The sequence below is a fragment of the Scophthalmus maximus genome, chromosome 2 (assembly GCF_022379125.1).
Source record: "Scophthalmus maximus strain ysfricsl-2021 chromosome 2, ASM2237912v1, whole genome shotgun sequence".
In the NCBI taxonomy this organism is placed as follows: Eukaryota; Metazoa; Chordata; class Actinopteri; order Pleuronectiformes; family Scophthalmidae; genus Scophthalmus; species Scophthalmus maximus.
In genome coordinates, this window is record NC_061516.1 from 24486496 (window position 1) to 24507500 (window position 21005).

The 21005-nt window shown below is 45.4% G+C and overlaps 1 protein-coding gene across 5 annotated transcripts in view; it reads left to right on the forward strand.

Moving 5' to 3' along the window:
• Positions 1 to 1430: 1430 nt before the first annotated feature.
• Positions 1431 to 21005, forward strand: part of tecta (tectorin alpha) — a 22456-nt gene continuing 2881 nt past the window's right edge. For 2 of the 5 annotated variants that reach the window (XR_004790106.2, XM_035625064.2), the window contains exons 1-19: positions 4566 to 5449; positions 5573 to 5712; positions 5797 to 6084; positions 6681 to 6818; positions 6936 to 7101; positions 7250 to 7662; positions 7772 to 8342; positions 8440 to 9050; positions 9140 to 9710; positions 10393 to 11021; positions 11626 to 12283; positions 12811 to 13010; positions 13700 to 14080; positions 16193 to 16479; positions 17268 to 17548; positions 18216 to 18326; positions 18940 to 19142; positions 19840 to 20003; positions 20105 to 20353. Coding sequence is in view for 2 of the 5 variants with exons in the window: in XM_035625064.2 (XP_035480957.1) it covers positions 5341 to 5449; positions 5573 to 5712; positions 5797 to 6084; positions 6681 to 6818; positions 6936 to 7101; positions 7250 to 7662; positions 7772 to 8342; positions 8440 to 9050; positions 9140 to 9710; positions 10393 to 11021; positions 11626 to 12283; positions 12811 to 13010; positions 13700 to 14080; positions 16193 to 16479; positions 17268 to 17548; positions 18216 to 18326; positions 18940 to 19142; positions 19840 to 20003; positions 20105 to 20353 (6170 nt within the window). In the remaining 3 variants the exon portion in view is untranslated. Of the gene's footprint in view, positions 2831 to 3931; positions 5450 to 5572; positions 5713 to 5796; positions 6085 to 6680; positions 6819 to 6935; positions 7102 to 7249; positions 7663 to 7771; positions 8343 to 8439; positions 9051 to 9139; positions 9711 to 10392; positions 11022 to 11625; positions 12284 to 12810; positions 13011 to 13699; positions 14081 to 16192; positions 16480 to 17267; positions 17549 to 18215; positions 18327 to 18939; positions 19143 to 19839; positions 20004 to 20104; positions 20354 to 21005 lie in introns of those variants that run through there. The other 3 variants (XM_035625065.2, XR_004790108.2, XR_004790107.2) reach the window with 3 other exon arrangements.

Genomic DNA, 21005 nt, shown 5'->3' on the forward strand with positions numbered 1-21005 from the left:
ACCTAGGCATAAAAAAACCTTCCTCAAAAGCCACTGCAGTTTCTGTTCTGACTCGAGCCAACTACACAATGTACAATGGCCATAACCCAACCGTTGTCTCTGAGCTTGGACATGTTCACCAATGCACGGTTGACTGAAACTAGAAGATGGATCATCAGTTGCTTCCTATCAATCACACTCCGTAAAGAGGACCTGGTTACGCAGTGGGTACACTGATCTGCCCCCGATCTGCCCCATTGCACTATGAAGTGGGATTGAGGGCCGGGAGGCTGAACAGGGCCCATTGTGTGCTGAGGTGAAGGAGTCATTGGGGGTAAGAAGGTTTGGGTTACTGGAAGGAGGTTCAACATTGTGAATGGATAGGGTGGAGAGGAGGGCAGGGCAGGGCAGAGCAGAGCCAACCGCTGGGCATAAGGCTTGAATTAGAGTGGCCCTATCCACGGATTAGGTGACTGCCGAACAGGGCTCGACAGGTATCCAGTCCAGGACCTTCTTTGTGAAGGTCAGGCTTGACGGATTCTCCAGAACTTGTGATGCTGGATACTTTGTACCCTGTTTCCCACACAATACCGTCCTGCTGCATGGAAACCTTTGATGTAATTTCCCGTTTTCATGCAAACAGTTTTAAAAGTGAGTGGCTCTCCGATCAGAGGAGCTTCTTGCGTTTGTATAAGGGCAAGGTCTCAGGTCCCACCGTTTTTACTTAAAAGAACTGTGCTCATAATCTCTGCATTGGACAGCTTCCATCAGTCAGAAACCAAAGCATAGACTGAAATGTTAAAGTGAGATTCCAAATCTTAAACTATCAAGTGAATCAAACATTTTGCCTTTTCGTTGTCAAGTTTAACACAGTTAAAATTGTCTGTCGCTATCTAATGTCTTGGTTTGACTGATGTCCATTAGTGGAAAATGAACGTTTCCCATTTGCACAAACGGTACACTACCTTCTTTTATACTAAGTAGTCCACTAATCTATTAATATATTGTGTTTACAAGGGACACAGGTACATTCAGGATCCATGTGAAACGTCACATACAAGTTTCCCTGGCAAGACTATGTCCCAGTTAATTGTGTGTTGTCCTCAAACTACTGCATTATTGTCCACCTCCATACAGCCAAAGGTTTGACATTGACATTCAAGGTCTTCCAAGTTGACCACCCAAGTTCAGAGAAGAAAAAAGGAGCAATATACTCACCTATCATGTTTTATTCACAGCGAATGGGAAAGCACGAGCGCAAGTGCGATGACACCGGGTGTATCAGCCCATCTCGGTGTTCCCCACTTCGCCATCCTCAACGTTTCCCAAAACACAACCCTTAGATCGGGAAGCCCCCCCGACCCAGTAGGTCACCTGTAACTGTTGGATTTTTTGTCCCTCTTTGTGCAACGCTCTCTTTCACAGGTTGCTTAAGAGTATGTGACCATTTACACAACAAGGCGTGGGAGATATAAAAGAAGACTGCACTGAGAGCCTTGGTTCTGCTTAATGGGAGCCCGGGGCCTGCCCTCATACCTGGAGCCTTTCACACATCTTGCTCCATGCCTCTCCAATTACTTCCACTGTCCGACTGCAACAAAGACCCAACTGACTGCCCTTTCCTTCCCAGACCCCATCAGTGTGGATCCACCTGAGATTTCCCCTTCACTATCTCTCCAGCATCTATAGTAATGAAGTGTCTTGTGTAACCTTGTAAATGAGGCTTTTCCTAATTAAAAAAAAGGGGGTACACAGAGTATCCAAAGGGACTCATGTTAATTCTGTAACTCTACCTACCACAGAGCTTGAAAAGCAAGGTTTTGGACTGTGTGTGTGTTTCTGCCGTTTTGTCCATAAATGCCCCAGAGTGAGACTGTACTACTTAGGTGAGGTTGTGTGCCCTGAACTTTAAATGTACTGGGTGAACTCTGGAAAAATCTAGAGCACATCTAAGGCCTAATTGAAGGGCGCCATCCTTATAATCTCCGTCAACCACCTTCTGAGGTACAAATAATTCACCTGGATTCATCAATTTGAAAGAAATTATCACCGAGTGTTTTTCAATGCTGCCTGAGATGCTGAGTGAAACATTCATAGCCTGGGTATTTAAATGTCATTGTTCCAAAAAGATCAGTCAGTGTTTGCACCAAATTTTTCCAACAAAGACATATTTTGTCATCGTTTGGCCCATTGCAGGTGTAAATGACAGATCCTGCCCGAAAGACTTGACACTCATCCTGTATGAGAGCCGCTCTTTGTGCAAAACATTCCTCCCCTCCCGTGTTTAAAGACATTTCTAGAAGCACGTTTTTCCACTTCCCCTCCATCATTTGTACATCTCTGACCTCCCCGCTACCCTTCGTAAATATTGCCCTGTTTCCACTCCTTCTCTTCCTCAGATTCCTACGCAGCCCCTCCTCTCAACTTCCCTCCCCTCCCCACCCACCCCCTTCCCCATACACCGATCTCAGATTAAGGTGAACACTATCCCCGGTAAAGTTTGCACCTGCTTCTTTGGGCAAAACTCCTTCCACAGCTCCAACAGGAGCTTTTCATTCTCCACACTTTCCTAAGCGCATGACTATTCCAAATACCCAACACAAAACTCTGGATTGTTGTTGCTGCTAGTGGTATCTTGTGGAGCTGGAATTGGACAAGAAAACCCCTTCTGGACATCCAACTCCTCTTTAAACTCTCTTCTCTTTTCATCACTTCAACAACTATCACCTCCTTTCACCCCCTCCATCGCCACCACCACGCTGTGGATGGTCCTCTGCTGGATGGGACACTGCTACGAGTACGTTGCCAGGTTAGACTAGACTGGTGCTAGATGTCCGTCTTCTGAAGGCAGGTGAGTGCATCTTTTCCAACGTGTATTTCATCAATAGGGTCTATTTATGACACAACAGTGGGGAAAAAGGAATTTGAACTATCCTCATTAGGCACTGATTTATATGTAAGGTAAGATGTTATGGTTTAGAAATGTAATTCGCATGGCATTGAATGGCAACCTTAGCACTATCATTGACATAGCATTGGTTGTTCTGTTGTGCACACAGACAGTGCCTAATCTTTTTTTAGTTTGTTGTGAAGGTGTTCATCTAAACTCAGCAGCTAAACTGAAAAATTTTCATTCTTAGATAATTTCCTTTTTCAGGATTTCTCAAGACCAGAAGACTTTTTTTTAAAGCATAGTAATTTAAAATATCAAATTAAACTTTTTTTTCTCTTTAATCACCTTGGGTCCCCTATTGTTTGCCTTGGGGCCTCATGTTGGGTCCCTGACCCCAAGTTGGACAACCCCTTTTCTACTGTTTTTACTCTTGCCACTGATGTGAGAATTAAGCCTCATAAAGACTGAAAAATCAAATTAATTACATTTCATTCAACATTGTGATTGTAATATCTTTACTATATTTGTCTGATTTGACCTTTTTTTCACGCCTCAAATACAAGAAAAAAGTCAGCTTGAGAGTGAACTAACCTCTGATGAAGCATGTGGCTTATTCAGCTCATCCATTCAGTAAAAGTTGTCTCTGTTTGAGCATGACCTCAGAGATAAACATGTCAAATGGTCTTGTTCATATTTTATGTCCCGGGGGCTTTATCTTAATTGCTCGCTCAAAGGCTTCAAGTTAATGCCAGTCAGATAAGATGGTGAGTTACAAGAGTCAGAAGAACAATTGTTGTAATCTCTCTGTTGAAATTGTATGATGAGAGGCCGATGACATAACAGCAGATCTCTCTCAGCAGTGCCCACTAACCTTGGCACACCTGAACACAATTTAGCACCAAGATTTTGAGAGTTCACACATTATAGAGATGAGAGATTTTAGAGAACAAGCCAACAGACCTCACATTTAATAAGTAGCATCAATGTCAAGGTAGGCTGTTTGTATTTGTATATAAATTACAAAATCATAATGCCGTCCAACCATCCATTTTCTGCTGCTTATTTGATTGGGGTTGGAGTGGCATCAGGTCAAGCAAGGTAGTCCAGAGGTCCCTCTGCCCAGTGATATTGTCCAGCTCCTCCTCCTGTGGGAACCTGAAGTGTTCCTAGACTAGATGAAATATGTAATCTCTCCAGCATGTTATGGGTCTACCCCGGGGTCTCCAACTAGTTGGATGTGCCCCGAAAAACCCCCAAACAGGAGGCGCTGAAGGGGCTTTCTAATAAGATGCTAAAGTCACCTTCACTGGCTCTATACCCTGAGCCCCCTCCGGATGTCGGAGCTACTTAGGTTGTCCCCGAGGCCATAAGCCCAGTGTAGAAATATGTATATTTCATTAAAGTTTTCCGAGTTGCTTTGGTTGGTTGGTTGGTTGGTTTGGTCATTATTTGATACAAAGATGGCTGGACCTCTCAATTAACTGGACTTCATTTGGCATTTCTCGGGGGCAGTTCTAGTGTCCAAGGAATAATTTATGTACAGTATAAAACACAAGACATGCATCAGTGCTACTGGTAAATAAAGAAAGGGCTGCTGAAATAAGGCTGTTCGCACAGTGACGACGGTGGACAGTGACTAGCATGTAGCTAGCAGTCTAGTGAGCCACTCTTCTTCTTTTTAAACATTCAAAATCTTCAAACTAAACTTGGTGACAAACCAACAGTTGTAACAGTCATTTGCCATGACTACTGGTTGTTTGAAGAGTGGATAGTGATAGGGACAAAGGTCAAATAACACAATAACATATGACAATGCTGATTGAGAAAAGTTGGAAAGACGGGGGCCTCTATTACGTTTCGGAATTTATTTTAATTAAAGTGAGTAAGATTAAATCCTATACGACTGTAAAATCTGCCAACTTGGCTGCACACTGTACTTTGCCAATGGGACGCTCGCCAAACCAGGCAAGGAACATCCCCAAAGGGCCACCGCAAGGACCCCGGCAATTCAAACCCACTCACTTAAAGCCATTAGTGCCCCAATGTTTACGCTCCTCTCTTCAAGCCAACAAGGCATGGATGACTCCCAAACAAGAAGTGGTAAGGAGGTCCTATGCAGCCTTGCGGCTTCAGACACAGAGACGCTGGACCCGAGCGGGCCAGTTCTGTCAGCTGCAGGGATCCGAGGCACACAGAGGCCTGTAGTTCACTGTTACCGATTCACATGGGACTGTAAGGCTAATGTGATCCTGACGCATTGTTCTGGCATGCATAAAAGGGCCTTTTCAGGGCTCCTCAGGGGACACATGGGAGCCTGATCTTAAAGAAGCTGCGTGACGTTGGTCTGATGGCTCTCCCTCCTCTCTACTTTCGTCCAACAGCGTTTACGAGGAGAATGACTCACGTCTTCCCGCATTTCCACTAGCTTTAATGACAATGCACGACAAAGGAAGTTATGTGAGTTCAACATGACCTTTTGTCTCAGTCTCTCTGTGTTTTGTTTTTTTTCAAGAATGGTCAGGTCAGGCTGTCCAGTCCTCCTGCTCCACCTCTTCAGCATCTTTGCACAGACAGGAGGTATGACAGTAACATTGATATACCCCGTCATCTGGAACCTGTTAAAGTCACACTCAATTTCTTCATCTTTTAATGTTGAGAACAGTCCATTTAATGAGTTTGTTTGCTTTACTCTCCTCTTAGCAAGTACTCAGGATATCCTGTATCCATATGGACCAGGCCATAGGGATCTAGAGACCCCCAAGATGGATGATGGGAGTTCTCCAGAAGTTACTTTGCTCATTCACTTTGTATTCTTCAACATCCCCTACCGTTCAATCTATGTAAGCCTAGATCAAAATTATTTTACTCTTGTTATTGCAAAGAAAGTAAATAATTAATTGCAACCCTGTCCTGTCTGTCCGCAGATCAACAACAATGGTGTGATATCATTCAACGTCCAGGTTAGCCAGTTCACACCAGAGGCTTTTCCTCTGAGTGACAGCCGATCATTCATTGCTCCACTTTGGGCAGATGTGCACAACGGCATCCGCGGAGACGTCTATTACCGAGAGTCCACTGAACCAGAAATACTGGAGAGGGCGACACAAGATGCCCGGAAGTACTTCAAAAATATGCCCACCTTCACCGCTACCTGGGTCTTTATTGCAACATGGCACCAAGTCACCTTCTATGGAGGAAGCCAGACAACCCCAGTAAAGTCACATTAAATATCTTCCCAAATGTATTTATCGAGAAGAACTGGCACAATTTTAAAAGGTCTTCAGTGCAAAAACTTAAATCAAAAACAGGAGTTGCAAATTACTATCTTTTTTTTTTTTTTTTAATCTTCACTTTTGAAGGAAAAGGATTTTGGAAATACTCTTGTTGCCTGTTTTATTTCTGCCTTGTTCAGGTTGCTAAAGGGAAACTCATTAAACATTAAAGTACACCTTCTCATTTTTGCTCAGTATCTAAACATTAAAAAATATATATACAACCTATAAAATAAACAGTTTTCCATGATTTGCTAAATATACTGTAATGTAAGTATAATTCTATATAGACATTCCAATGTGATGCTGGGCAAAGGGTCTGGGTGGATGTAAACTGAATTTGAGAATAAACTGTATTTGATGGGAAATTATTGGAATTATTATTTATTAGATCTGCAAGAAACATTTTTTTGGCGGTTTAATGTTGAAAGGATTCTTCTCCATTATAATATTCTTCTCTTTGGTTTGTTGTGCTTTAAGTATATGTCTTTTTTTCTCTTTATAAAACTATTTTAATCCTTTTGCTTGATTAAAAGGTGAACACATTCCAAACCATACTAATCTCAGACGGCGTAGCATTCTTCAGTATGTTTAACTATGGAGAAATCACGTGGAGCACAGGAACAGCCAGTGGTGGAGATCCTCTAACAGGACTTGGTGGGACAACAGCTCAGGTAATCTCACACTGCTCCGGAGATCATTTCATAAACGATATCAATCCTTTTTGTTATTGTTGACATATGTATGATAAACATTTCACCTCAAGTTCCTCACACCTTTCCCCTTTTCAGGCAGGTTTTAATGGTGGAGACATTGGTCACTTCTTCAACCTGCCGGGATCACGGTCAAATGATGTTGTGAACATTGAACAGTCAACTAATGTAAATATTCCTGGGCGCTGGTTCTTCCGCGTCGATACTGAGCAAATAGATCCTGCCAATGGCTGCAGCTACAATGGTTAGTTCAAACATCAAACACGAACAATTATTTCAACACAGGTTGATCTTTTGCAAAGTTGCTACAGCATCTTCAGTTCTGCAAACACTTGGAGCAGTCTTTGAAATTTTGGAATTAAACGTCTCTGTCTTTTCTAAATCCTCCCCAGGGCGCTATTATAGACGAGGGGAAAACTTCTGGTTGTCTGATCAGTGCTCACAGCGATGCCGCTGCCTTGACATCGACAATGAGGTTCAGTGCCAAGAAGCTCCATGCGGGCAGCTGGAGACCTGCGAGCAGCAGGAAGGGGCCTTTTACTGCCAGCCGACCCGCACCAGCACCTGTGTGGTATTTGGCGACCCTCATTACCACACCTTCGATGGCTTCCTCTATCACTTCCAGGGTACTTGCTCCTACCTGCTGGCCCGACCCTGCTGGGAGGTGGCAGGACTGCCCTTCTTCAGTGTGGAGGCCAAAAATGAGAACCGGGGGATTACCGCTGTTTCCTGGCTCAGAGATGTCACAGTGGAAGTGTATGGTCACAGAGTCACATTACCCAAAGGCAGTTTTGGAACTGTCCAGGTGAGAATCTACAGACTCCCAAATATCAGGAACTAACTCATTGATCCAAAAGTGTTGATTCGGGTTATGTGTCTACACTTTCTGCATTTTCCTCTGTTTCTAATTCTAGGTGGATGGCTTGATGAAGACTTTACCAGTCCAACTCCAGCTTGGTGCGATCAGGATGTATCAATCTGGGGTTGCCGTTGCTTTAGAAACAGACTTTGGACTCTTGGTAACTTATGATGGCCAACACTACGCCTCCATCTCCCTACCCGGCTCCTACTTCAACAACACTTGTGGCCTGTGTGGTAACTATAACGATGACCCTGCTGATGATCCTGTACTACCTGATGGCTCTCTAGCAGAAAGCGTTGTGGAGTTGGGGGGCAGTTGGCGAGCAGAGGACCCAGACTGGAGGTGCACAGACGGCTGCATCCAAAACTGCAGCGTGTGTGACCCTCTTACCGAAGCCTTCTACTTTCGCTCAGACTACTGTGGGCTCATCAACAAAACTGATGGACCTTTTAGGGACTGCAGAGCTGTAGTGGACCCTACAGCCTTTGTGTACAGCTGTGTATACGACATGTGCAGCAACAGGGATAACATCACCACACTCTGCCAGGCCATCCAGGCCTACGCTCTAGCCTGTCAGGCCCTGGGTGTCACGATACGACCCTGGAGATCACGCAACTTCTGCGGTGAGCCTTTTCTAGATTCATTTTAGACAGTTTAATCATCTTACATTAATTTATCTGTGTCATCTGACATCATTTCTTCTCTTTCTTTGGTTCTCAGCTTTGTCATGTCCGGAGTATAGCCATTACCAAGTGTGCACAAGTGCCTGCCCAGCCTCCTGCTCGGACCTCACTGCGCCCCTGTACTGTGCTCACCCTTGCACCGAGGGCTGCCAATGCGACCCAGGTTATGTTCTCAGTGGCAGCCGTTGTGTACAGCGTGAAGACTGTGGCTGTGAGCACAATGGCCTCTATTACCCCCTTAATGACACTTTCTGGGCTGGTCCCAGTGGTGAGGAAGGTGAATGTACCCTCCGCTGCACCTGTGGGCCTGCTGGGGAGGTCTCCTGCTTCAATGCGTCCTGTAAGGATGGTGAAGTGTGTGTGGCAGAAGTGGGCTGGCTGGGTTGCTACCCTCGGAGGGAGGGAGTGTGCTCAATCACCCAGAACTCAGTGACATCTTCCTTTGATGGCACCTTCATGCTGTTTCCAGATGACAGCTCCTACTACCTGCTGAAGTTGTGTGGTGCAGTGCCAGCTAATGGCTCGATGGTGGAGGTGAAGATAGGGAGGCGGCTGGTCAACAAAGGCCCCACTTGGAAAAAACCTGTGGTAGTTACAGTGGCTAACCTGGAAGCTCAGATAGGAGGGACGGACTTTGACACAGTTAAGGTCAGTATTTTCTCCACAGGAAAAAAACCTTTGGGTTTTTATTATTACAGCTGTAAAGCCTGTAGCTTTAACTTCATTTTGTGTTCCAGGTGAATGGTGAACTTGTGGCGCTTCCGTATGTCCATCCAATGGAGACAATGATGATCTACAAGGCGCCAGGCAATGCTACAGTGGTGGAGTCACGTGGTCTGCTTCGTGTTCACTACACACGCCAGGGATTCATCAACATCTCCCTCTCCACTGTATTCTACAATGTCACTTGTGGTCTATGTGGTGTCTTCAATAGCAATGCCACCGATGACCTCCGCCTCCCTAATGGACGCCTGGCAGAGTCGACCGAACAGTTCACAGATGGCTGGCGGGCCATTGCCGATGACCTCACCTGTAACGGTGACTGCGATGACCTGTATCGCATGTGCACAGACTTGCGTCTTTACCAGAGTCCTTGGATGTGTGGCAACATCAATGACCCGGGAAACAGTTCATTTCTGGCATGTCACGCAGTGGTCAACCCATCGCCGTTCTTCAGGAACTGCTTGTACAACATGTGCGTGAAGCAAGGGAACCGTTCTGCTCTGTGTTCTTCACTCCAGGCTTATGCCAACGCCTGTACGGATGCTCACATAGGCCTCACTTCCTGGAGGAGTGCCACCAATTGCCGTGAGTAAAGGAAATATATGTATGTGTTATATATATATATATATTGAAATCCCAAAGATCAGATTCATAGACATATTTATTCACAGCAGATATATTGCATAGATGGAAGGTGGAACAATCTCAATAATGGCTTTGTTCCAGCAATATTGCATTGTTGCAGTTAATTATGTAATTAGTTATACCTGTGTTTGACAGGTGAAAATATCTGGTGACTCAATACCTGTCTTCTAGTTTGTTTTAATTTTATCACTGGTGTGATGATATGAACTCTAGCTTAAACTTTTTAGCGCAATTGGATATTTAGATTAATTACAACTATAAGAAAACTAAGTTTCGTTTGTATTTTAGGTATATATTTTGCCAAAAATATTGGATCAATTGCTGTACCTGGACACCAGGGTTGTGGATTAAAGCTGCCGATATGGTTTTAGAACTTGGACACTTTTATTGTTCTTTTGCGGTAAACTAGGTCACATTCATTGTAACTGTAATAAGTCCAACTTGACAGCAGCTGCTGCCAAGCAGCAAGCTAAAAACTTTTCAAACCCACTATTCAATCCAGTAGGCAGGTGAGCATTTCATACTGAAAAACAAAAAAACAAATTCTTTGGATTTCATGGATTTGGCCTCTGTCGTGCTTCGTCTCTTTCTTTTTTTATCTCACCTCTCTCTTCTGTCTCAGCTCTTCCGTGTCCAGAGAACAGTCATTTTGATGAGTGCACCGGCGCCTGCCCTCTGACCTGTGCCAACTTGGATGAACCCGAGGAGCCGTGTCCACTGCCGTGCCAAGAGGGCTGTCAGTGTGAGGAAGGCTTCGCGCTGCGGGACGGCCTGTGCGTGGCACGCAGTGACTGTGGCTGCGTGAGCCTCGGGCGCCAGCTGGCCACTAATCAGACTTTCTGGACGGACTGGGAATGCCAGGAGCGCTGCTACTGCAATGGCTCTGACAACAGTGTGTACTGTCAGCTCGCACCCTGTCACCCTGAGGAGTACTGCCAGGAGAGCGACGGCCTGTATTTCTGCCAGCCGCGCACTGAGGCCCTGTGTGTGGCAGCCGGCTATGGACATTTTCTTCCATTCGGCGGCGTTTCATTCGAGCTGCAGAGCTCTTGTACTCTCAGGATGGTCACCAACAACTGTGGAGGCGAGAGCGTGGACCACGCAGACGTCTCTGGAACGATTCCTCAATTCAAACTGGCAGCTCGCAATGAGGAAAGGGACACAGGCCAGGCCATTTGGGTGAGGGGCTTCGTACTGGAGGTCTACGAGTATGAGATCGAAGTCTCTCGGACCTACAAAAACACGGTCACGGTAAGTGCATGAAGAGTAAATTAAATGAGCCATGATGTGGAATGGTTAAAAACATTTTTTTTGCATTATCTGTGAAGGTCATAGTTGTTCTTTTTTCATATGCGGAGACATTTTATTCCTAATCAAGCTGATAGAATAACCAGGCAGAGGATGAATTCCTCTTTGATTGGCTTAAGGTGGATCTAATTTCAATGGGCGCCTTTTATCAGGCTGAATTTGGCTCAGACAAAACCAACCCTGAGCGACATTTGGACTGGGTTCACAAACCCCCTGAAAGATCTGAGCAGGAACAGAAATGACACGCATAACCCAACACACCCAACACACACACACACACACACACACACACACACACACACACAGTTTTATTCATCTGTGTCTCTTTCTTAGAGAATAAGATTATATATAGAAACTATTTCACCAAAGGTCCAGTGGTATTCTGGGTTTCCCCACATTGAAAAATGGTTAATCAGTTGAACTAGAAACTAAACACTGGTGCTACAGACGCTTCTGTAGGAACGTGAGTGCGTCAGCTGATCCTGGCCTAAGAGTTACACCTGTTCAAAAAGCAGAGACAGATTTACTGAATCTCTTTTTCACTCAGGTGAATACGGAGCGTTTGTACCTTCCTCTGAAGCTCGGCCCGGGAAAGGTCAACATCTTCACCCTGGGCATGCAGCTCATCCTGGAGACAGACTTCGGCCTGAGGGTGGCCTTCGACTGGAACACCCTCCTCGTGTTGTCTTTGCCCCGCAACCTCTACAACACCTCCTGTGGCCTCTGCCACGGCATGCCCTCATCCCCGCCCACCCTCACCGCCACCGACTGGGGCATGGCCTGGGCGGAGAGGGACACCTTCTGCCAGGTGGGCTGTGGAGACTCCTGCCAGCGCTGTGGCCTGGGAGAGACAAGTGCGCAAAACGACGCCCCCCCAATGGTGGCGGACGCCGACGTGAACGTGGACACCGACAGCGGGGCAAATGAAGTCAACGCGGGCATACGCTTCCACATGGGAGATGGACTGTACGTGTTTGTGGAGCCTGAGGCAGTGAGGCTGTGTGGCCTGGTTGTGGACCGAGGAGGCGTGTTCGCACGCTGCCACAGCAAGGTGGCGCCAGCCTTCTTTTATCAGAGCTGCCTGCAGGACACCTGCTTGGACCAGGGAGCTCAGGATACAATCTGTAACTGGCTGCAGATCTACGCCAGCACCTGTCAGACGCAGGGAGTTCCTGTTACCGGCTGGAGGAGTGATACGCCATGTGGTGAGTCTGGGCTCACTCTGATTTTTTTTACCCTTAAATTCTCCCATTGTGAGAAAATATAAATTTCTCACTTTCCTCTAGCGGTATCTCCCCATGTAGATCATTTTAGTTTTCTTTGCCCTGGTTTTTCAAATGTCTGTCTCTGAGATTCCTAAATTCACCGTGACTTGTTGAAAAATGGAATCACGATATCTTTCCAGAAATATTGTCTTTAGTTATGATGAAAAATCCACAGAACACGCTGTCAGCGGAACAATGTTTATGGTTTTCAATATCTAGGCTAACCAACCCAAGCGCCCCACAGATATTACATTTACAATAATCTATCATCTCACTCTCTTCATCGCTTGTCCTCAAATATGTTTCCTTGAAAAATCAACACCTACAGGTGGTTTTCACTGAAGAGATTTTGAACAATCACAATCACAATAGGAAAAACATAGGTCAGGACATGTCAAAATAACTTATTTTCAAAAGGAGTCAGTACAATCGGTAGCTGATATCTTTGCCAACCTGCCCGCTCCCAGTCCAGAGCTGTCCGCCGAACAGCCACTACTCCGGCTGCGTGTCGGTTTGCCCGCCCCAGTGCGCCCCCGCCCGCGGCCAGCGGGACTGCAGCCAGGACTGCGTGGAGGGCTGCCAGTGCGACCAGGGCTACGTGCTCAACGGCAAGAGCTGCATCCTCTCTCAGAACTGTGGCTGCTACACCGATGGCAAGTACTACGAGGTCAGTGTCACATCCGGCACCGTACATGGAATGACGTCAAAGACGGGTGTGCAGCCAAAACTGCCTTTTTTTGTTATCGGCCCTTATTGGCTCAATAAGTGTCGGTACATTTGACATTGAATGTCACATTACTTTCATCCAGATGGTTTTACAAACCTGCGATTAAACTGCGAATGATTGATTTTATTGGATCCCCATTAGCTGATGTCGAGAATCAGAGACTCCTCCTGGGGCCCACACTTACCTCACACTGAACAAATCTGAGGATAGCATTCATTTTGCATGAATGTCATGACTAGACATATTTTTAATCAGTTTTAACAAACCTGTCTGTCTCATTTTTGCTATTAATTCCATTGAAATATATGTAAAATTGTATTTGGAACACAAATTTGTTTTCTGATTAAGCAGAAATCATCATATATATTTTTTTTGAACTGGGCTGCAAATAATAATAATAATTTTTTCTATGGACTTTCAATGGAATGTTGAAAAATAAAGAACAACACACCTCCAATTTGTATTAAAGCCCTAGGTGATATCATTTATGATTTGATTTCCCCAATCACTTATCTGAAATCTAAAAATACTCAGTTTACAGTTTTTCAAAATGAAATACTCTTCTGTCAGTTAATTAATCGATTGTGTTTTGAGCTCTGATTTTAACAGAAAACATTCTTTATTTTCAGCCCAAACAGCTGTTCTGGAACAGCGACTGCACCAAACGCTGCCAGTGCATCGGAAGGAACCTGATCCAGTGCGACCCCAGGCGCTGCAAGGCCGAGGAAGAGTGCACCCTGCGGTACGGCGTGCGGGGCTGTTTCGCGCGGCGCTTGCAGCACTGCGTGGCGTCGGGCGGCGGCGTCTTCAGGACCTTCGACGGGGCGTCGCTGCGGCTCCCGGCCTCCTGCTCCTTCGTCTTGTCCACCAACTGCCACAAGCTGCCCGACCTCTCCTTCCAGCTCATCGCCAACTTTGACAAATGGAGCACGCCCAACCTCACCACCATCTCCCATGTCTACCTTTACATCAACGAGGAGAACATTCTCATCTCCGGCAGCACTATCAAGGTGAGACGACCACCGGGACATCGCCAGTGAGTCATTTTATCAGCCAAATATTGTAAATTACTGAGTAACCTTATGCTATGATTTTCTATGCTGTCAGATTTATTTATATCTCGCAGGGTGAAGGAATGAAACATCTGGAGATGGATGATGTTTTAAGCATAAATATATATACATCGTCAGTATTGGACACATCAGGGAGACTGGTAGATGAGCTGTACGGATGTTACACAGCATAGACTGTATATAAAAATTAAGCCAATGCCGAAGTGCCTGAAGCCTGTATTCTCTGAAATGACCAGCAGGGGACTTTATGGTTCAGTCTCTAGTTTCAAGTCTTGTTCAATACAGCACGATGTTCATTAATTAAATTATGGTTCATTTAGAGTGAAGTAGACGATAAAGCACCGTCTACATTGGAGCGTATAGATACATCGAGATTGACAGCTGGTGCCGTCCAATCGGTGCAGGGTTGCAGGTGTAGGTGAGCGCACAGTGGAGGATCTCTCAGTCAGACCCCCCCCCCCCCCCCCAGTCCTACTTCTTGTTCCAAAAAATTATGGAACCTGTTGGCGCTGGTCAAAATGCTAAACTCGCAGCTTCAAGACAGCAGTTTGCGATCCAGTGGGTGACGTCACGTGCGGTCGCCACTTGGTTAACAGTTGAATTTGAGAAGTTTGCAAAGTACCATTAGATTTTATGTGCAGCTTCTCTGTTGGACCGATAACTAAACATTCGCTCGTCTCGCCCCAACCATTGTTGTGACTTCTCTTATCTGGCTCCGAGAACAGTCAGTGTGCATTCTTGCAGAGATATTTTGTACCTTCCTCCAGTGGTTATCTATTTGGCTTCCTGGCTCAACCTTGGGTCCCACAGTCACTGCAAACAGAAAACAGTAGCTCTCTCCTCTGACACAAATAACTGGTGGATGTTTTTCTGACCTCGCTTTGCACCATGTCCTCCTGGGTAACAGAGGCCTAGGGAGTGAGACCATGCATATTTAGTGAAAGAGAATAAATCTAATTGAGCAAAACAGGTCTAAACAACAAACTTTAACCCCAATATACGAAGATAGGTCTATCATCTGGTAACGCTTTGTCCAGCAGCTTTAAAGGCAGGGGAGGCGATGAAGGAGAAACCAGGAAAACATTTTTTTATTGAGCTTGAAAATATCCAACTGAAAAAGCCCTTTCCGTCAGACCTCCCTCCAAAGCCATGTCTCCCAAAATTCTTTCAAAGATACCGGGATACCCCCTAGCATTGTAGAAGACGCAAAGAAGGTCAACTGCGACGAGGTATAGGCAAACAGATCGAAGGCCATCCAGTCATTTAATGTGGGATGAATAAAATGATTGGATGAGCTTTTTTTCCATTGCTACAGCTGCCGTAGATGGAGGACTTCTTTCTTTTTGCTGTCAGAGCTTTTCACGAAAAGGATTTCAAGAGATGCCTTTCAAACGAACTTCTCCTCATCCAATTCAAGCCTCCCTATTTCTTTCCTTTCTACTTGAAAGAGTTCTCACAGTCCAATTTACCAATTTACCCCTGCACTAATAGCCTGTTAGATCTCCTCCAGTCCTGGCTTCGGCCCACTCCATCGTACTGAAAGTGCACTCACAGCAGCAGTTAATGGCCCACTGATTACCTCTAACTGTGGGTCTGGAGTGAGTCTTAATCCTGCTTTGTCTGATTGAGCCATTGGCCACTACATTTATTTTTAATTGCCTAAAGAACTATGTTAGCGACAGTGGAAGTGGCTCAGCTCATATTAAGCACCATCTCCTTTGAACCTTTGCTTTGGACTGTTTCTGTTCTTCATGTGCGACTACTCAGTGATATCTATAAATATGAAATCAGTTCATGCAGCTGAGACCCAAATTAATTATTAGAATAAATCGATATACAAACGAGTCAAGGGTTCGGTTTTAGGGTTAGGTTGTATGAAGTGGTTAGGGCTACCTTAACCCTAAGCCTGGCTCTCACCTCACATCCCACAGTTGTCAGATTAAATTAATCTGAATTAACATGTTAATGACATGTAATCGTTGGGAAATTAATGAAATTGAATTGTTATGTGTCCTCTGAAATATCTGAAGCCCTTTTGTGTCTTCCCAGGTCAACGGCACACCGGTGTCAGTACCATTTCTCACAGGGCTGATGACACGTCTGACCACATCCGAGGGCTTCATCGTCATCGACACGCCGCAGGACATCCAGATTCGATACAACCGCTTTAACACCCTCAGCATCACGATGGGCCAGCGGCTTCAGAACAAGGTGTGCGGCCTCTGCGGGAATTTCAACGGTGACCCCAGTGACGACTACATCACCTCGAGAGGCAAGCCGGCCGTCAGCGCCCTGGAGCTGGCGCAGAGCTGGAAGACCAACGGTATGCAGAACAGGTGGGTGAGGCTCGGCACAGATGCTGGTTTACTGTACCTGCATATGAATGGAGGTCATCCCCAGAATATAACATTGAAGCTCAGCCAACTTTACAAGTTTCTTAGCCTCTTTTAGCTTATTAAGCTTATTGTTTTGGTTTTGTAGCATCCACCTTCTTCAACCCTGTTTCTAGCGTTGGCAGGTGATTACATTGTGAAAATGCTCTGATTAACTGGAACAGTACCATGTCACAAAGATAACAACTGGCTGGCAGAAGTGGAACATCTAGTAACTAAAAAGCCAAATATTCCCCTCACGAGTTGGTGGAGACCAAAACAGGGGGAAAAATAGACTGTAATCCTGGTGAATTTAAGTCAGGTGAATTAAAATGAATGCTTACGACCTTGGTTTGGGTCGACCTGGGTTACCAGGTGAGCCAGGCGTAGTGTAGGTGACGACGTTATGTCTTTTAGGGATAAGTGACAGGAAGTGGTGGGGAAACTCTTTGAGGTAAGAATACGTAACATATATTATAGGAAAGTTTGTGAACAACTTGAACACATACTGAAGTTAGCTAGCTTTAACTAGACTTTTATTTGATGACCTATTGTTGCCCTCTAGCCCTGAGCCCTGAGCGTATCCTGTGCTGGTGACCTTTGAAGTTAACACCTTCCATTAACTCAGCCAGCACTCAAACGTTTAGCACTTGCACAACATTTGTTGCAAGACGCCTCCCACTGTTGTAGTATTTCTTATTGGACCGCAATTGGGTAACAAGGTTTGAGATCCATCATCTTCTTCCCTGCAGTTGTGACGAGACCCAGTACGTGGCTCTGGCCCAGTCATGTGACAACACGGCGGTGCTGGCGCTGCAAGGTGAAGACGCCTGTCAGAAGCTGACGCAGCTGAAGGGCTTCTTCCAGCCGTGCCACGGCCTGCTGGACCCCCGGCCCTTCTTCCAGTCCTGCTACCTGGACGGCTGCTACAACCACCGCAAGGCCCAGGTGTGCGGCTCGCTGGCGGCCTACGCCGAGGCCTGCCGCTCCCTGGGGACCCTCACCACCAAGTGGATCAACCAGGAGAACTGCTGTAAGGGCACCGCGAGACACCGGCCACATGTCTCAAGTTAACATTTAAATCGAGGTGTGCCGTGATATAAAGTCAAATTGTACATTTTGCAAAGGTGATTATTGTGTTCATTCAGATTTGTGTAAAATATCCTTTCAGGAAATAGTGAAGTAGATCAACTAAGTGACCTGATTTAACTCAAATGAATTTATGATCAACGACGATCAGCGTCAAAACATTAGAGCTGCAACAGTTAATCGATTAATCAATTATGAATCGACTACTAAATTAATCGGCAACTATTTTGATAATCGATTAATCTGTTCAGGTAATTTTTATGTAAAAATTCTCTGATTTCAGCTCCTTAAATGTGACTTATTTCTGGTTTCCTTGCTCCTCTGTGACAGTAAACAAAATATATTTGGTGTGTGGACAAAATAAAACCTCATCAAACAACTGATCGATTAATCGAAAAAAAAAATTGGACAGATAAATGGATAATGAAAATATTCGTTAGTTGCAGCCTTTCAAAACACTATACTAATTTTAACCACTTCAGCAGAAGTGAGACCCGGTTGTTCACTGTGGTTTCCCTCCGGTCACTCTATATAATACTACACATGCATGTTCAATAAAGCCTTGTGTGTGTGTGTGTGACAGCTAACATTGTGTGTGGACCTGTCTTTAGCAGAATGGATCTTTGACCCCTGTGCAGGAGAGATCTGCACAAACTTCACCTGTGAGCTGGAGAACGGCGGCGACCTGTGCGGCTGTCCAGAGTTACCCACCAGCACCGGGGGTGAGCGCCCTCACCGGACACCGACGGGACGGGATGGGAAGTCCTGTCTCGATTCTTTTGAGTGGTTTGGTCAGAGAACCGCTGGAAGCGGATTGGTGACGTCAATGCTATCGATATTTGAGGGGCTAAAGATAGCCACATTTGGATTGATAATCATCTTCTTACATACACACATGACAATTGAAAAAATATTTTTTAAACAAGCACTTCAAGTAATTGAACATTTTATTGTTGAAAAAAATACAATAATCTGTTTGGCCAATACTTGGATAGTAGTGAGAAGAAGAAGAAATTGAAAAATTACTGTACAGTATATAGGCAATGTCAATATTTTATTCGGGCTATAATGTTAAAATCATACTGTTTCCTTATTTTTTTTTAATTTAAACAAAAGTCTCATTTAGAAAAAAAAAATAGTAACCCTTCACACCTGTAGAAATAGTAGCAAATAATAGTAATTAAATATGTAAACTAACAAAAAAATGATACCATAAATCTAAAAACTAAAAAAACAACCTTTAAACCACAGCATTGAGACACCTTCACTTCCCATTGACAATTAGGAATAATCTTGCTCACCTGTAATAACCGCGCGATGTTCACCTGGTGGCAGGCGACGACGGCATCATTCAGGCGGAGGTGACGTGCAAACACGCGCAGATGGAGGTTTCCATCTCCAAGTGCAAGCTCTTCCAGCTGGGCTTCGAGCGGGAGGACGTCCGGGTCAACGACAATCACTGCTCCGGCATCGAGGGGGAGGACTTCATCTCCTTCCGCATCAACAACACCAAGGGACACTGCGGCTCCATCGTGCAGGTCAGCGTGATGAATAATTCATTCATCGCTTGTTTAATCGCAAGTTTAAATGAGGCAACGTACATGTATGTCTCACGCTTGTGCTGGATGCACATCAGTGACCGGATGCTGCGAGTGTGAAGCATCATTTTAGACAAACAAGGTGGCGTAGTGGTTTAGCACTTTCGCCTCACAGCAAGAAGGTTCTGGGTTCGAATCCTGGTTCAAACCAACCAGGGCCTTTCTGTGTGGAGTTTGCATGTTCTCCCCGTGTGTGCGTGGGTTCTCTCCGGGTTCTCCGTCTTCCTCCCACAGTCCAGAGACATGCAGAATGGGGTCAGGTTCATTGGAGACTCTAAATTGACCGTAGGTGTGAATGTGAGAGTGAATGGTTGTTTGTCTCTGAATGTGGCCCTGTGATAGGCTGGCGACCTGTCCAGGGTGAACCACGCCTCTCGCCCAATGTCAGCTGGGATTGGCTCCAGCCCCCCCGCGACCCTTGAATGGATAAAGCGGTAGACGATGGATGGATGGATGTGACCTGTGTCACACTTCCTGGAGTGTTGCTGTGCAAACTTTTGGTTTCCGTACATCTGCAGGGATCCTCCATTTAACTGCAACTGTGTAACATGAAATTATTATTACATTTGCAATGCACGAGCTAATGTTCAAGCATCCTCTGTCTCGTGAACATCCCCTTTCTGTGTTCCTCTGACAGTCGAACGGGACACACATCATGTACAAGAACACCGTGTGGATAGAGAGCGTGAACAACACCGGCAACGTCATCACCAGAGACAAGACCATCAACGTGGAGTTCTCCTGCGCCTACGAACTGGACCTGAAGATCTCCCTGGAGACGGTCCTCAAACCCATGCTCAGGTCCGACGGGGCGCACGCAGACACGGGGATTCGCCGAAGAACGGTGTGTCCACCCTCAAATTAAACAACTCTTTCTTTCATCCTCCCTCTCCGTGCTCCAGCGTGATTAACCTCACCTTACCGACCCAGGAGGGGAACTTCATCACCAAGATGGCCCTGTACAAGAACTCGTCGTACCGGCAGCCCTACAGGGAGGGGGAGGTGGTGCTCAGCACGCGGGACATCCTCTTCGTGGGCGTCTTCGTGGAAGGGGCCGATGAGAATCAGCTCATCCTCATCGTGAACATGTGCTGGGCCACGCCGTCCCGCCACAGCAGTGACCGCCTGCGCTACATCATCATAGAGAGGGGGTAGGCGGCCGGAGCTTTACACCTGGCTCGCACACACGTGCTCGCACAAAAAAAAACGTCTGGCACACACTGTTTTACTGCTGCAACAATTTGTTAAAAAAAGGAATTGTCTCAGAACCTCAGCAAATATTGCAAAAGCCAACATGAGGTCCAGAAGTTGCAGGCTTTGTTCAATAGATTTACAGCTATTCACATAACATAAAAGTTGCAAATCCTCACAATTAAGAATCTGGAACTAGCGAGATATTGACTGATAAATGATGTGAACAAACAAAGACTGTACAGATTTGATCAGAACGGTAAAATACTGTCTGAGCAGTGAGAATTGTCCGTGCGCTAAAGGAGCTGTATTAAAGAAAGAAAGTTATCACAGCCAATGGTTTAATGAAAAGGTTACTTCGACTTTAAAAAAAGAAAGAAAATGTCACTGCCAACATATAAAAAAATAAAGAAAATAATGACGTTGAAACAGCTGTAAATCAAAACACTTTAATGACAAAAAGCCAAAACCTTCCGACCAAATTGAGCCAATTGAGAAAGAGAGAAAAATTGGAGACTTTGAGAATGAAGTTGTATATTTATGAGAATAAATTCGAAATATTACGAGAGTAAAGCGTTTGCTAAACGTTGAACATGGATAACATGACATTGA